The sequence below is a fragment of the Sander vitreus genome, chromosome 4, assembly GCF_031162955.1.
Source record: "Sander vitreus isolate 19-12246 chromosome 4, sanVit1, whole genome shotgun sequence".
In the NCBI taxonomy this organism is placed as follows: Eukaryota; Metazoa; Chordata; class Actinopteri; order Perciformes; family Percidae; genus Sander; species Sander vitreus.
This window is the reverse complement of record NC_135858.1, coordinates 11,230,598-11,245,311: the sequence shown is the minus strand read 5'-3', so window position 1 is coordinate 11,245,311 and position 14,714 is coordinate 11,230,598. Positions and strand designations below refer to the sequence as shown.

At 42.7% G+C, this 14,714-nt stretch overlaps 1 protein-coding gene across 2 annotated transcripts in view; it reads right to left on the bottom strand.

The window, feature by feature from the left end:
* Positions 1 to 1,980: 1,980 nt before the first annotated feature.
* Positions 1,981 to 14,714, bottom strand: part of rassf5 (Ras association domain family member 5) — a 30,575-nt gene continuing 17,841 nt past the window's right edge. The window contains exons 1-5 of one of the 2 annotated variants that reach the window (XM_078248205.1): positions 11,979 to 13,119; positions 7,187 to 7,300; positions 4,763 to 5,096; positions 4,558 to 4,673; positions 1,981 to 4,294 (exon numbers count right to left, since the gene is read on the bottom strand). In XM_078248205.1, coding sequence (XP_078104331.1) covers positions 4,151 to 4,294; positions 4,558 to 4,673; positions 4,763 to 5,096; positions 7,187 to 7,300; positions 11,979 to 12,125 — 855 coding nt within the window. In that variant the 5' untranslated portion in view covers positions 12,126 to 13,119 and the 3' untranslated portion in view covers positions 1,981 to 4,150. Of the gene's footprint in view, positions 4,295 to 4,557; positions 4,674 to 4,762; positions 5,097 to 7,186; positions 7,301 to 11,978; positions 13,120 to 14,714 lie in introns of those variants that run through there. The other variant, XM_078248204.1, reaches the window with a different exon arrangement.

The window sequence follows — 14,714 nt, the reverse complement described above, 5'->3', positions numbered from 1 at the left end:
TACCAGATTTTCTGGCTGTTGAGTCATTCAAGTCAAGTCATTAAAGGGTCAAAAGTATCATTTGTATGTTGAGCAAGCATTTTTTTTAAATGGTTATTTGCCATTTGTTAATACATTCTCTACAAAATGCCTACACTACAGTAGCATACCATTTGTATACATCAAAATGTATGTGTCGTGCCAGTTATTTTACAGATGCATGTTTGAGACGTAAGGGGAAAAGTAGAGTTGAAACAATTACTGTAGGCTGAGCTAAAATGGCAAAAAAAAATCACTGGTTCTGACATGTTGGAAGTAGTTGGTGGTTTTCTTAGTTGTCTTTGACAGTGTCAGTCAGACGAAACAGGCAATTGTCAGACATCAGCTTGGCCTTTTCCTTGGGCATCTTTAACTTTTTTTCACTTTTTATAGACCAAACAACATATTGATAAATAATGAACAGATACATTGATAATGAAACCACCAGTTGCAGACCAAGAGCTAAGAAGACCTTTCCTCAGGTGAACACAGTGCTGTTGGTCATTTACTTTGCGTAACCTGTCAGGAAAGCTGAACCGTGGACTGAAACTGGAGAGGGTATGGAGAGCTACAGGGCTAGATATAATTAGGGGCAGGGCAGAGGACAGACGAAGTGAGACCGGGCAGGCATGAGAAGGGGAGCAGGCTAAATTCAGACAGTGATACATGCTGGGCAGAGGGTGATGCTAATCGTAGCTCTTTCTCAGAGGTGAGAAGATGTGTCTGTCTATATTTGCTGCCATAAATAAGCATAGTGACACAGTTTTAGGTGGCCCTCTGGGCAGCAGCCAGCCCTTAAGGCCAGCTTGGCTGTGTTGATTATTCTTAGCTGGTGGTGTATAGAGAAAGTAGAGTGACAATGGCTATAAATTGATCTGCTTATTGCACTTTCCTCAGGGTGTAAGTGTGTGGATGAAGAGGCACTCTAATCACAGGCAGTGCATTTAAAACCACAGCAAGAGATGGTACCAGGTGCAAATCTATCTATATGTCCTTGTGGGGGTTGTGTTTTCTGGCTGTATTTGGTAGCCTGTAACAGACACCAACACCTGTAGGTTTATTGGTCCGACACCTCATTTTCAATGCCCTTTGAAAATAGAGCAGGGAAAGTATTGTGTAAAATTGAGTGCAAATGCTTAATGTTTTATCATGTCAAGCATATCAGAACATGTAAAATAAAATCACATGTGCATCTCTGCAAATTCACACAGCCTACATTCTGCATGTTAAAATGGCACTTGCAGTGTAAATGAGGTACTGCCACCTGCTGGTGATTTGAAAGCAATACAAGCTAGCGCTTGAAGAAAACGTGAAATGAAAAGCTCAACACTTTCTACTTGGGGCATGTCTGGACAGCACATTCTGCTCAAATCATTGAACAAATACATGGTGCATTTAGTGTCTCTCTTAAGAAATATGAAAAAATAAATAAATAAATCTAACCCGCAGGCACTAAAATTCTGAATTTGCTGTCTACAATATGACAATGACGTGCACATAATAGCAGTATCGTAGCAAATTATTGACTCCTTTGCAACAATTCTCAGTACATTGGTTGGTTGGAATCAGTGTCAAGCTCAAGGACACTTTTGCTGGACAGACCAACATGAAGAAGTGAAACTAGTGTAAGTTCTCTGTCTTTTTTTGTAACCCAATCCTGTAACTAAGAAAAATGCCTTTTCAATCAAGGTAAGTGAGAGGATTCTCTTTGGGATTTCTGTTCAGTCTGTCTCTGTGTGATGGCGCCCCATGGTTCATGACTTTCTAATATTTTATGTGGTGTGATAAAGGTCTACATAATGTGCTTTTAGGGTTGAAGACCCATACACAGAGAACCATTTGGGGCCTTGTCACATAGAGACAGACTGAACATACAGAAACTTAAAATGCAGAAGAGTAATGTTTTATACTGCTGAATGACCTTCAGTGAAACTATGTCAAGAGGATATGAGAACATTTCAATAAAGGGATGACCTTTTTATTTCATTGTGATGTTCTGTACAGTTCTGCTATAATTATACACACCTTTTCAAATTAAACAAAATAAATTGCAAAAAAAGCATTAAGTCTCAACATCCTTGACATTATTTCGTATGGATGAGGTGCACCATGAAATAAATAACACTCACCACACTCACCACACACACACGCACCCACACAGAGGTTTTTTTTTGGAAAGACAAATGTGTTAAGGGTAGGGGAAAGAAAGAAAAATGACACCACCCAAGAAACACAGATTTTTGCACACATGCAAAAGCACCCACACATACACTCAGGCACCTGTGTGCTGAAACACACCTTACATAGATCCACAGGGGCACAAGAAACAAAAGGCACTGCCAGCAGGAACAGCTTGGGCTTTGGGTGGTGGCGTTAAAAAAAAGAAGAGGTTTGGGTTTGCTGAGAAGCATGTGCTTATGGACGACGAGCCTCATTTATCTCAGGGTGTATGGGAAATGTTTACAGTAAATGCTTTGGTTAAATGCATTCATTTTATAATGCATGCTTGTCAAATGTCTTTTCCAAAACAACCTAATTTGCAGTTATAATGTGTTATATTACATGTGCACTCAATGAATGTTTTAATAGTTGAAAAGTGAGGGCCAATGAGGGAGCGCTGATGACACATACACACACTTATTATAAAACACAATTCACATTGTGAACACACACACACACACACACACAATAACAACAAAGTTTAACCTTGTCACTTTTTTTCCAGTGTCTACATAATACATATGCATTGCAAACACGTCATTGGTACATCATAGCCATTATCATTCATTTTATATATTTTTTGTTTTTTTTTGGGTGGAAGATGGGAAGTTGAAAAGAGAAGCAGAAATGCATGCCCAGCCCCAGAGTTGTGGGCTATTCAGTGACCTGCATCCAAATGTGCAAAAACAGAAGCTGGTTTAATTTTTTACATACACCACCTTTATTTAGATAAACTTCCTAATGTCTCTCATCCATTTAAAATCTTCTGTCCCTCTAAGCTTTGGTGGGAAAAAAAACTCTGACATTCAAATGCAACCCATATAATAACAGTGTAAAATCACTTTTACAATAAAGTGTAAAATCTTGAAAAGTATGTGGATTGCCTTGCTCAGCAGGTCAAGCAAGGTTGGATCAGGATTTAGGGAGGAAAAATGAAATCACAGTTATCTGAGAGGAGTTTAGGTTTGTGGATCGGTAACTGGGTTGGTTTGAAGACCTTTCTGTCAGCGAAGCTTCTGACAGCAGCTTTTCACATGACATTAAAGTAGGAAAATAAAATGATAGCAACAAATAAAAAAACGCTGAGATTTTAGACAAAGTGGGCTAAAAATGGGGTGTTGTAGGGTGGAATTCGGTTCCTTTTCCTCCTTTGCTCAACGCATGGTCCCTGAGAAAAAACAGAGAATGGCGAGACCCATTCTCTGATCATTTTCTTATCTTTCCTTTCTTCTTGTTCTAGCATCCAAAGCAAAACAGCCCTGACCCCAAACAACTCTCTCACAAATCCACAAAATAATACATCTGGTGATAACTCTATACATCAATTCCAAGAAAAATAAAATAAAAACAACACTCAATATGATTGTCCTTCCATCAAAAAGTTATCATGCCTTCTGTGTAACTTCTAACTCTATGTGTAGGGGGATGAGCTGAGAGAGACTCATGCATAAGTAACACTTGCAGTAGCAGCAGCAGCAGCAGTAGTAGCAGAAGAAGAGGGTATCTTTAAAAACACTAATGATTCATATCAGTCCCAAATGAGATCTCAAGTCGGAGTTTCAGATCTTGTGTTGCTCTGATCCTTCTGTGTGTGTCCTTGGCAATGAAAACACTGCTTATCCAACCAGCTATCAGACAACACACCCCTGTAGCCTTTCATGTCGCTTTCAACCCCTGATTCTCTCCTCGGGGAGTAGATGTGTGGATGGTTAGGGGGGGGGGGGCTTGTATGCGTCCTGAGAAAGGGTATGCATCTATGTGTGAATGTACTGTATGTTTGGGTGTATGTGTGGAGGGCGGAGATTCAGCAGCTCTGGCTCCAGTCTCTGAATAGATCACGGGTCTTGAGGGGTCAGCGTTTAGAGGGTCAGTCTGTCCCTGGGTTGAGGTCGTAAGGTAACAGGTGAAGGGGTCAGGGGTCATGTTGTTGTAGGGCCTGTTGTAGTTTCTGTCGGTACACAGTGTATTTTTGCTCCACTGCCCGTACGCGCTCCGCCTCCTCTTTCCCCAGGATTACCAGGAAGTTTTGTAGCTCAGGGACAGAGAATGCATGCCACTGTCAGAGAATGAGAGAAACAGATTATAATACCACTGCAGAAAGTTAGTTTTTGCTACTAGCCATCTATGAATGTCTATCAAAAAGGAATATTGCCTCAGCAGCCTGCACAATTCCCCTTTCATGCCAAATAAAGCATGTAAAAATTGTGAGAAAAATTGATACCACACAATGTGTGTGTGTGTGTGTGTGTGTGTGTGTGTGTGTGTGTGTGTGTGTGTGTGTGTGTGTGTGTGTGTGTGTGTGTGTGTGTGTTTTCTTACCTCCACCTCTCCAGTCTCATTTTCCTTAAGGACAAAGCTGAGCTGCTCTGGGTCAGGCCCTGCTATCAACCTCAGAAGAAGAGGACGCTCACACAGAGGAAGCTTCTGGAACAGATCTGGAGGGGAGATCAGAAAAACATCATTATTGCTGTCTATTACACACATTTTCTGCAAATTAGCAAATAACCAGGTGTCTTTTCCTCACCCTGTCCATCGCGGTGCGTCTGTCTGTACAATGCAAACTTGCGGGGATTGTCCAACACCATGAACTTCTTCAGCAAACCTTGGATGACCTCTCTGGTGGTGGTCAGAGAGCTAATGTGGATCTGCTTGACACAGTCGCACGGTAGGTAGAAGGATGTTCTCTTTTGGCTCTGTCCAAAGTCCGTCCCTTCCTGGCACTCTGACAGTGCTTGAGTACGGCCAGCCGTCTGCCTGGATGCTCCCTCTGAGTCCGCCGCCTCCACAGCGGGGACTGTGACTGGTCGACTGAGCCTCAGGTGGACCTTAATGAAGCCTGTGTAGGATCCGTCTGAAGCCTAGAACACACAGAGAGAAACAAGGAGACAGTTAGAGAGTGAAGGCACATTTCAGTGTGCGTATGCACACTATTAGCTGGGAAGAAGTACTGTATGTGGTTCTTTAAAGTTTAACATTTTGTGAAATACAGTTATTCGCTTCCCTGCTGAGAGTTAGATGAAAAGGTTGATACCACTCTTATGCCCGTATGGTAAATATAAAGCTACTGCCAGCAACCGGTTAGCTAAGCTTAGCTTAGCATAAAGACTGAAAAAACGGGGTTAAAAAAGCTAGCCTGGCTCTGTCTAAAGTTAACAAATTAAACAAATCAGATTCAATGTGTTGATTAGTGAGCTTTAGAGTCACTGGTATAGGAGGATTTTGTTACCTTCAGACAGAGTCCGACTAGCTGTTTCCACCTGTTTCAGTTTTTATGCTAAGCTAAGCTAAGCTAAGCTAACCTGCATGAGACATGAGAGTGGTATCGATCTTCTCATCTAACACTCGGCAAGAAAGAGTATAAGCATATTTCCTAAAATGTCAAACTATTCCTTTAAAGTCAACGTGGAAACCACCCCTGTAACCTTTGCCGATTTCCAAGTTAAAAAACAACATTTTAGTTTCTTCTAATCATTTTTTTTTTTTTTTTTGATGAAACCATGCATCTTTAATGGTCACTTCACTGCACATCATTTAGTGAGGGGGGGGGGGGGGGTCTAATCAATACCACACTCCTCTTATCTGTTTCACACTGATACACTACTTTTGTTCTTTCTTTTATACTAGTACAGTACTAGTTGAAAATGAGGTTCCTGTTTGGAACGGGCCGATTGTTTGGCCTGTGGTATTGCTGCTTGTAGAATTCTCCAAAACCAAATTGTACCCCCAAAAAAGGACCCCAAACCACTTAATACGCAACTCCACTGTATAGCCTACTACTGACTTACAGTGTAGCCTACTTTTACGTCAGAGGAAGACATTGTACTACTGTATTTACCTGACAGAGAATGTGGCAGATTCAGAATTTAATCACAAAATACCACAATGAAATTGTGGAGTAATCAGACAGTAGCCTCATGGACTCATGGCAGTGTGCTACCCACCCGGCCCGTTATGGGAGCTAATCAGCACCTATCTGGGTTAATCAACCACCAGAACTGGACTGTTTGTTTGTTTGTTTGTTTGTTTGTTTGTGTATATATATATATATATATATATATACTGTTCGGTGTGTTTTCCGTGCCGTCGTCCATTGGAGGGGCCGTCGGCCTTCATTTGGGCCGATTTGACATGTTGAATCGGAAGGCGGGCAGTCGGACTCAATGGCCAATCTGATTGGTGGAGCGCTAACCCGGAAATGACAAGCAGGATGAGCCTGACTAACGCCTCTCAAAATCTGATGAAAATCTTTTAAACTGACCTTTGTCGATCTGAAATGAAGACAGATTCAGCAACTGCATGGCCTATTTCTCGCTTAAAATGTTTTCAGAAACACGTTTCGGTGAACTATCTTCGTAAAATATGAGATCGTATTCTGAACGAAGCCGCCATTATGGCCGGTTGTAAAATGTAGTAAAATGTAATGCAATGTAAAAGGTAGCAGCCAGACCCACGTGACATGTTCGTCCAATCAGCTGCCGGTTTTAATTTTTTGGGCGACAAGACTAGATTAGCGCTGCCTGCTGTTATGGAGACCTATTACGAATGTACGCTCAAGTCGGCGTCGCTTCAGTGTGTTCCGAGGCACTTTTTGGACCTCGGGGAGCCGACTGGTCAGTCTGACTGCCTTTTCTGCCAACGGTTGGCCATCGGGTTGGTGTGTCAGGAGCTTAAAGCGTTCTGCATGTGGCGACTGCATGTGACGTGCAGGTTACCTTCCCCCCAAACACGCCCCCAAACACGGACACACATACATACATACATACATACATACATACATACATACGTCTCGCTTTATTAGATAGATCATCTTTTTTAACATCCTGTATCAGCTCAATTTTCTGTTTCTATTTAAGGAAGTTCTAAAAAAAAAAAAAATCTAGTTTCATTGTTAGTTTGACATTATACAGTACAGTACATTCACCAGCTACAACACATGTTCAAAACTCACCAGTTTCATGCCAGTTTCAGAGACTTGAGCGTTATACTCTTCTATCCTTGTCCGCACCTCTTCTTCTGACAGGTCCTTTGTTCCTCTTCCATCTTCTTCCTTTGCTTCTTTCTGCTGTAAGGCAGAGAGAGAAGTATTCAAACATCTGGTAGTAGTTTTATTTTATTTTAACCAGAAGATGGTGCTGCTTCCTCCACAAGTCCTGTAAAAAACTTAAGCTTTGCTTAAGTTTATGAAAAGATATCTGTATATACCAGAATCAAAAGAAACCCTTACACCCTGCAAACCTTTAACAAAAATAAAAAAGTGGACTGACTGACTTGCAGCAATATCAGGCGTCATAGTTGGTTGAAAACAAGACTAAACATAATCTAGGCTGGTTCCTGCACTACTTGTGACAACAGCTCCTTCTCCTATCCTCCATCTTTATCAACCTCAGGAGGAAAAGCTGCTTCTCTGACTGAAGCTGATGGGGGATTTTTATAGACACTACACTGTCTCTTCCTCCTCAGCGTGGCTACACAACTCCACAGCTCTACACGGGGACAGGAAATGTTGTGAATGGAGCAAATCACGCATTTAGTATTACAGCACGAGAATATTGACAGCGCTGCCTCCCTTTAACTCTTACTCATTTCCCTCTGTGACTAGGAATGAGAAAAAGAGAGAGTGAGGGAAGAAGCGATGAAAAGACGGACAACAGGGGGTGGTGGGGGGGGGGCGAAAAGGGGGATGCAGTGAAAGAAGCGAGCAAGGATTGATGAAAGAGTGGCTGCTGAACCAGCCTTAGCAACACAGAGTTTGACTGGGTTATTTATAGTACAGTGGGTTGCATCCTCTCTATCTTACAATAGCATTGTTTTCCTCCTCTTGTTCGTTTGCATTTTCTGGGGCAGAGAGAGAGGGAGAGACAGTGTGTGTTTGTGAGAGAGAAAATGCAGGGCAGAAATCATTTCTGTAGGGGAGTCCTTGGGTTGTGTGATGAAGTCACAGTTTCATTCAACACTGGTGCAGTGTGCAAGTGTGTCTCTGTGTGTGCACACATAGACTGATGCACCTTGTGGTAATAAATTACACACACACAAACACAACACAACACAAAGTGTAGCTTAGGTCCTCCAGGCTGATGGTCAGCAAAAAGAGGTGGTAACATTATAACATTCAAAATGCCAAGGCTGATGTTTAGAGCTAGATGCCAGGACAGAACTGTGTGTGTGTCCATTTGTGGATTGGATGGATTGAAACAGCGAGAACAGGGGGACCTTTGATTTGGCAAACCACATTGTATGTTCTTTTTGTTGCTGCTTTTATCTCTTGCACTCTCATCATCAGCAACTCCTCTAGTCTGTGCAATGATGGTCCTTCTATCATGGTAAATGTCCATTTTGAAGTGAAACAGCAGTGAAAGCAGCTGATGCTATTACGTTCAAAGCATGTCACAAATTAAACGATTGAAATCTCCTTATTAGGACACAAGCACATTTCAATATTAAGAGCCCTGGTTGTATCTCCTGAGAGTCATGAATATACTGTATAATCAAAATCCATACATTTAATAAAACTCTGGTGCATAAACATTAAGTGTGTATGGCAAAATCTGGGGTTAAGAAAATAATCTGAGGGGTATGGAGTAGTTGACTCAGTCTTAGACTTAGTCTAAGGCAACAAAGTAAAAAGAACCTTGCAGGAATTCCTGCGTTTGTATGCAAGTTTCTAAATGTAACAGAGGTGGTGCCCTGCCCTCCCTTTCTGCATACCAGTGAGAGTGGTCAGGGGACAATAGAGCAGGACAATGGAGCAGTTTCCGCCCCTGAGTTCCAAAAAGTCCTGCGACATTGCCCCGCTTGGACCAGGTCACAAGGGAGCCAATGACCAGCAAGACACAGAAACAGAAACCGAGAGAGAGATGTGACACCGAACAGACTTGTACAGTCTGCACTGTGTTATCAGGAAAACACCTACATTTTGATTACTACTGTAGCACCTCGAAATATATATATATTCCCAACAATTATAACTCGTTAGTACATAAATTCTTAATCTTCACTCAACATGCACGGTGCTAAGCATGGAGCGTCCGGGCAAACAATGTACCTGATGACACAAGTGATCAAATACGTATGTTCTCTTTTCCGAAAGAATATGACAACTAAAGGTCAATTTTACCCAGATAACATTAGCTTCTGGCACTAAGTGTTCCTTCAGAATGATTGGTCACTGTCTGATAACAACAATATTACAGGTGACAGGTCCAAGCCAGTTAATCCAGTTTAATGCTGTGATTCAGATAGATGTGAAGCAGCTTAAGTGTGTAACATATCTAGGACTGTTACATAAGGGTCACACACACATATGTACACATGCCATGCAGATACATACCCACACCCCTCAGGCTGACATGAGTAAGTGTTTGATGTTCTTACTCTGATGAGATCAGACAAGAGAGGTCATATGACTGCTTGAAATGTTGCTGCAACATAGTCAGTATTAAACCATGTGCCAAACCTGGTTGTCTGTCTAACCTGACCACCCTTTTGTTAGCTTCAACTTACTCTTGACTTTGCACGTGTGTGTGTGTGTGTGTGTGTGTGTGTGTGTGTGTGTGTGTGTGTGTGTGTGTGTGTGTGTGTGTGTGTGTGTGGACATCATGAGGTCACACTCAGGTAACACTAGACTCTAGGATCAATTACAACTGGCCAAGATTAAGGACATGGCAAGCGCTGTCAGAACTAAACTAACAATACAAAAAATGTGGACAGAATTCAACGACAACTCACAAACATGCGCACGCGCTGTTAGCGCAACACTTTTAATGGGTCAATTATCGAGGAGAACACACACGCCGATTCTATTTCACAGCTCAGAGACCGCTGTGTGCCAACACCCAGCAGTACACACACACTTACACATACAAGTATGTGCTCTCACACACAGTAAAGTTTCTGTGTTCAGCAGCAGTATTTCGATGTTTGCTAAACTAACTACTTTTTATAGTATTGTAATATAAAGCTATGCATTATGTTTTAAAGTTTATAGTATATGATTTGTATTTACAGTCTTTATCTGTGATGCAACTAACTACTCCCTCAAAAACTGCAACGGAGTAAGATAAAATATAGTGGAGTGTGGGCGACCTCTAGCTCACCCAGTAGAGCATGCAATAATAAATAGAAATACTCATTAGGTACCAGTACTTTAAAACTGTACTTAATACCGTACAGTTTTATAATAACTACTGTATTAAGCCCACCTCTACACACTTAGTTTCCTACCAACGTTGCTAGATGTGTGCAGTGTACGCACGCACGCACGCACATTAAAGCTAGCTGGCTGGCTAATCTGAAGCAAAAGGCTCAGCTCTGGAATTAATTCATAAAGAAAAGAGGACATGAACTCCCCTTCCACTGTTTTGATGAATGTAAGTATCTCCCTGTGTGTCTGTGTACATAAATGCACACATACATGGATGATGACTTAACACAGTGACACATTTTAACATCTTCATACACAAAATGTGTAATCATTTCTCTATTCACAGGATGCCACACAGATCGTTGCATTATCTCCTTTTCATATTCAAACACAGTAACAAAACACACTTTTACTGCATGGCTACTTGTAATGCTCTACAAGAGGATGCAATTCAAGAACAATTCCCTCCTCTGTTCTAAAGCCGTGCTGCTATACTATATGTCAAACCATTTTTCTTTGGCTGCATAGTGCAGAAGAAATACGGCACCATCAGCAGGTAGCTTCTGTGCCGGCAGCCCAGACAAGCTAACCCCAATACCCTTCTGTCTCAGCATGGCAGCAACCCTAAGTCCACACGCTGACAACACAGCTGGTCAATTATTCAGAGATTATACCTTCTCCAAGTCAGACACCAAAGGCACTGCCAAGACAAGGACAGCAAGACAAAGGCTGAGCATGTTTTACATAAATGTAAATGTCTGTGTAGTTTCAATATTTTTTAACTCTTTAACTCTTTCTTTTCCTATAGAAAATAATTAAATCACCTTCTGTTCATCTTGGGACAAGCCCCAACAACAAACGAGCAGCACCTAACACCCTGCAGTGTGAATAATACTGTATATACCAGAGTTACAGTATCTGCCAATTATGCATGAAGTAATAGAATGTACAATAGACCAAAACCAAATCTCAGAAGTGTGTGCCAACAAGAACCACAAGTTGCTATGGTAACTAGGATAATGGTTTGCTACAGTGAAGTAGTTCCCCCCCCCACACACACACACACACACACACACACACACACACACACACACACTCTAGAGCTAAAGTATCAGCTGTGTTTCTACGGAAACCTCTCCCACGCAAAGTAGAGAAGAAGCCTTTATGGAATCTGTAGGTTAACATCATTAACTCTCTGCTGAAACACAGCAAACACATTAACTCTGTGACCCACGTTCTCACTTTCCAAACACTGTTTTCAGACTGTGATGCTAAATCTATGCTAGCCACTCACATGAAAAATGAGCTGCCAAAAAGGCATCAAGGTTGATGAACAAGGCCAACCTATCAGATCAATGCAACACACCAGATGTATGACAGTAACCCTTCCTACACTCTCACACACCTAGAGGTCTACATGAGAATGCACAAACACCACCACTTCCTCTCCATACTTCTGCTTTCTAATAGCATGTTTTTGATATAAATGGCAGTTTGGTTCCCAGTCCTACTAAAACGCCCACCATTTGACCCATCTGAGTACTCAATTACAGTTTTTACAGTTTCATCTATCAGAGTGAGCGTTACCCTGATTCTGTACCTTAGCTGCATGCTTGGGCTGGCGGAAGAACGTTGTCTTGGCTGTGAAGAAAGTGAAGTCTTCGCTCTCTTCATCCAGGCTGCAATACCCGCTGCTCATGCTGTTACTGTTTGTCATGGAGGGGGTCAGCACTGTATTGACAGTCATGAAGAGGTCCAGAGACGGCCTCCGGCACCAGCGCAGCACCAGAGCAGCACGTTGACAGCTTGAGGAAGTGCTGGTTTATCTCGAAAATGCAGGGCTGATGTGACTTAGCCACAATCAGAGTCCACACGCTACTAACTGCCCTATACTCATCCAGAAAAGTCAGCGTTCCTCTGATGATGCATCCAGAAGAGTTTAAGTCCCGCCTGTGAGGGCAAGACAGGTGAACTCGGCTCAGATTCAATGCTTTGCGTGCCACCAGAGAGGGGACCAGGAAATCCGAGAGTGAGCACAGACGTGTCACTTCCTCCTGACGTGTGTGTGTGTATGTGTGTGTGTGTGTGTGTGTGTGCTGACGCCGGTGTCACAAACACACCATACAGTATATGCACCTGGCCATTTGCAGCTCAACATACACATGTACACACTCATACACAGTATGTAACCATCACACACATACACACACACACACACACACAGACATATATATAGGCACGCGCTGGTGTCATGGAGTCACTTTACAGGTTGGTTTCAAGTTAACCCTGCTCACCTGAGAGCCCCTGTTATACCCGCAAACCAACGCTCATAAAGGCATGCATGCAATACCACATCCTGCTTTCCTGTGTCTGTGCCTCTGTAAGGACCCACTGCGAAAAAATAAAGAACGGTTCAATTCAAGTCCGGCATTTATGTATGTGAGCATCGATCCGTCCCTGGAGTCCAGAGTAAACAGCAGCAGAAGATCTCTTGGCTTCAGCAACAAGACGTTCACAGACCCTGTTGTACCTCCTCTCTCCTCTTCTCGCTGTTGCTTTGGCAATGCTACCAGAGAGATGGATGCCTCCCACTCAGCCTCTCTCGCTTTCCTAGTCTCTGCTTTCCCTACCTCTTCTTAATCTCTCTCTTTCTGTCTGTCTTTGCTCCCTCACTCTCTTGCAGCCTTGCTCAACCATCTGTGGTTGAGTGCGTTATCAGCCTGCAAGCACCCTCCCCTTTCTCTCTCGACCCTCTCTCTCTCTCTTCCTGCAAGCATCTGCACTCTGCAGAGCATGGCCACTTCCTCTTACAAAGAGAGAGAGAGAGAGAGAGAGAGAGAGAGAGAGAGAGAGAGAGAGAGGCATGGGCAAGTAGAAAGAGAAACACTGATGAGTGAGAGATATAAAGCCTCACAGCTCCTGTTTTACATACGTAAGAGCAGCAGTGACGAGGCAACAGAGAGGCTGGGGAAGATGGCTGCTTTACTAGTGACATTCTGCAGCAGGATGCAACGGTTTATTAGAAGCCATGACAACCATTGTAAACATGTGGCTTTTATGTTAGAACATGCCATAATTAGGGCTATTGTTTTGACGCCCAAACCAATCAGGGGGACAAATACAGTCCAGCAATAAAAACATAACCTCCACAGCTGCTTAACTACCAGTGCTGGTTTGTTGGTGGAGGGAAGGGCTCACAGTGCTTAAGGTGAGAATAAGAAAATAATGAATGATTGAGATTGATGAGAGATGGAGATTACGGTGACCTCTAACCTAACACTGACCCTGCAATCTGCCCTCTGACTCCAGCAGTGACCCCCCACCCCCCCTTGTCACAAAGCAACTAATGCCCCTGCCACTGCTGAGATTGATGCCGCATGTGTGCATCTGTCCGCACATGTTTTTGTGTGTAGTATGATTTTAAAATCTACTCAGGCATGATTATATGTAAACCTATATGGTACTGGAGAGCTGCAGCATAAATGGTCAGTGTGTCACCCTTTCATCGGGTGTCTTTCTGTCAGGTTTGAGTCAGCCGAAGACTGATTACCTGCGGCTCTGCTCCTCGCTTCCATCAATGTAATCACTAAGGGAGAAGGCAGCGTGCAGGGGGTGGGACACACACACACACACACACACTAACAATCTGCTGGCTCCAAGTGTGCTGCATGTATGTGACTGCAGCAGTGTATGTGCTTACAGTGGGTAAAAGGGGATCAATTTCTGCTGATGCACAGACAATAAGAGACTGCAAAGACAGAGGGGAAATAAAACACACACACACACACACACACACACACACACACACACACACACACACACACACACACACACACACACACACACACACACACACACACACACACATAAAACAGCTGCAGCTATAAAACAGAGCAAAAGGGGAGAAAGAAGACTGCAGGAAATTAACTGTCATATCTCCTCTTGTCTGTAATACTCGTGTACTCTATGAACCAAACAAGAGTGTGGAGAGGGACAGGCCTTGGACACAGAGTTCACATACTTCCAAGACAGACATCATCAATGCTCACTTAATTCTGACTTTTAGCTTATTATCTTTAACTACACGGTCATAATTTTGTTGCACTAGATGTGAAATATTGAAAGAAATAAGCGTGTTTTGGGATGTAGTTTCAGCATTTTCTGCTGGTAAAAGACATTTGGTACAATGTACTTAATGTATCCCCCTCATGCTCGCTCTAATTCTCTCTATTCACATCAACGTGTTATGGGGTAGAATGATTGTATTTGTTCATGCTCACCTGGCACACTACCAAGGGGGCTAATTTTGCGTTATCTGCCCCCTAGACATAGAGTA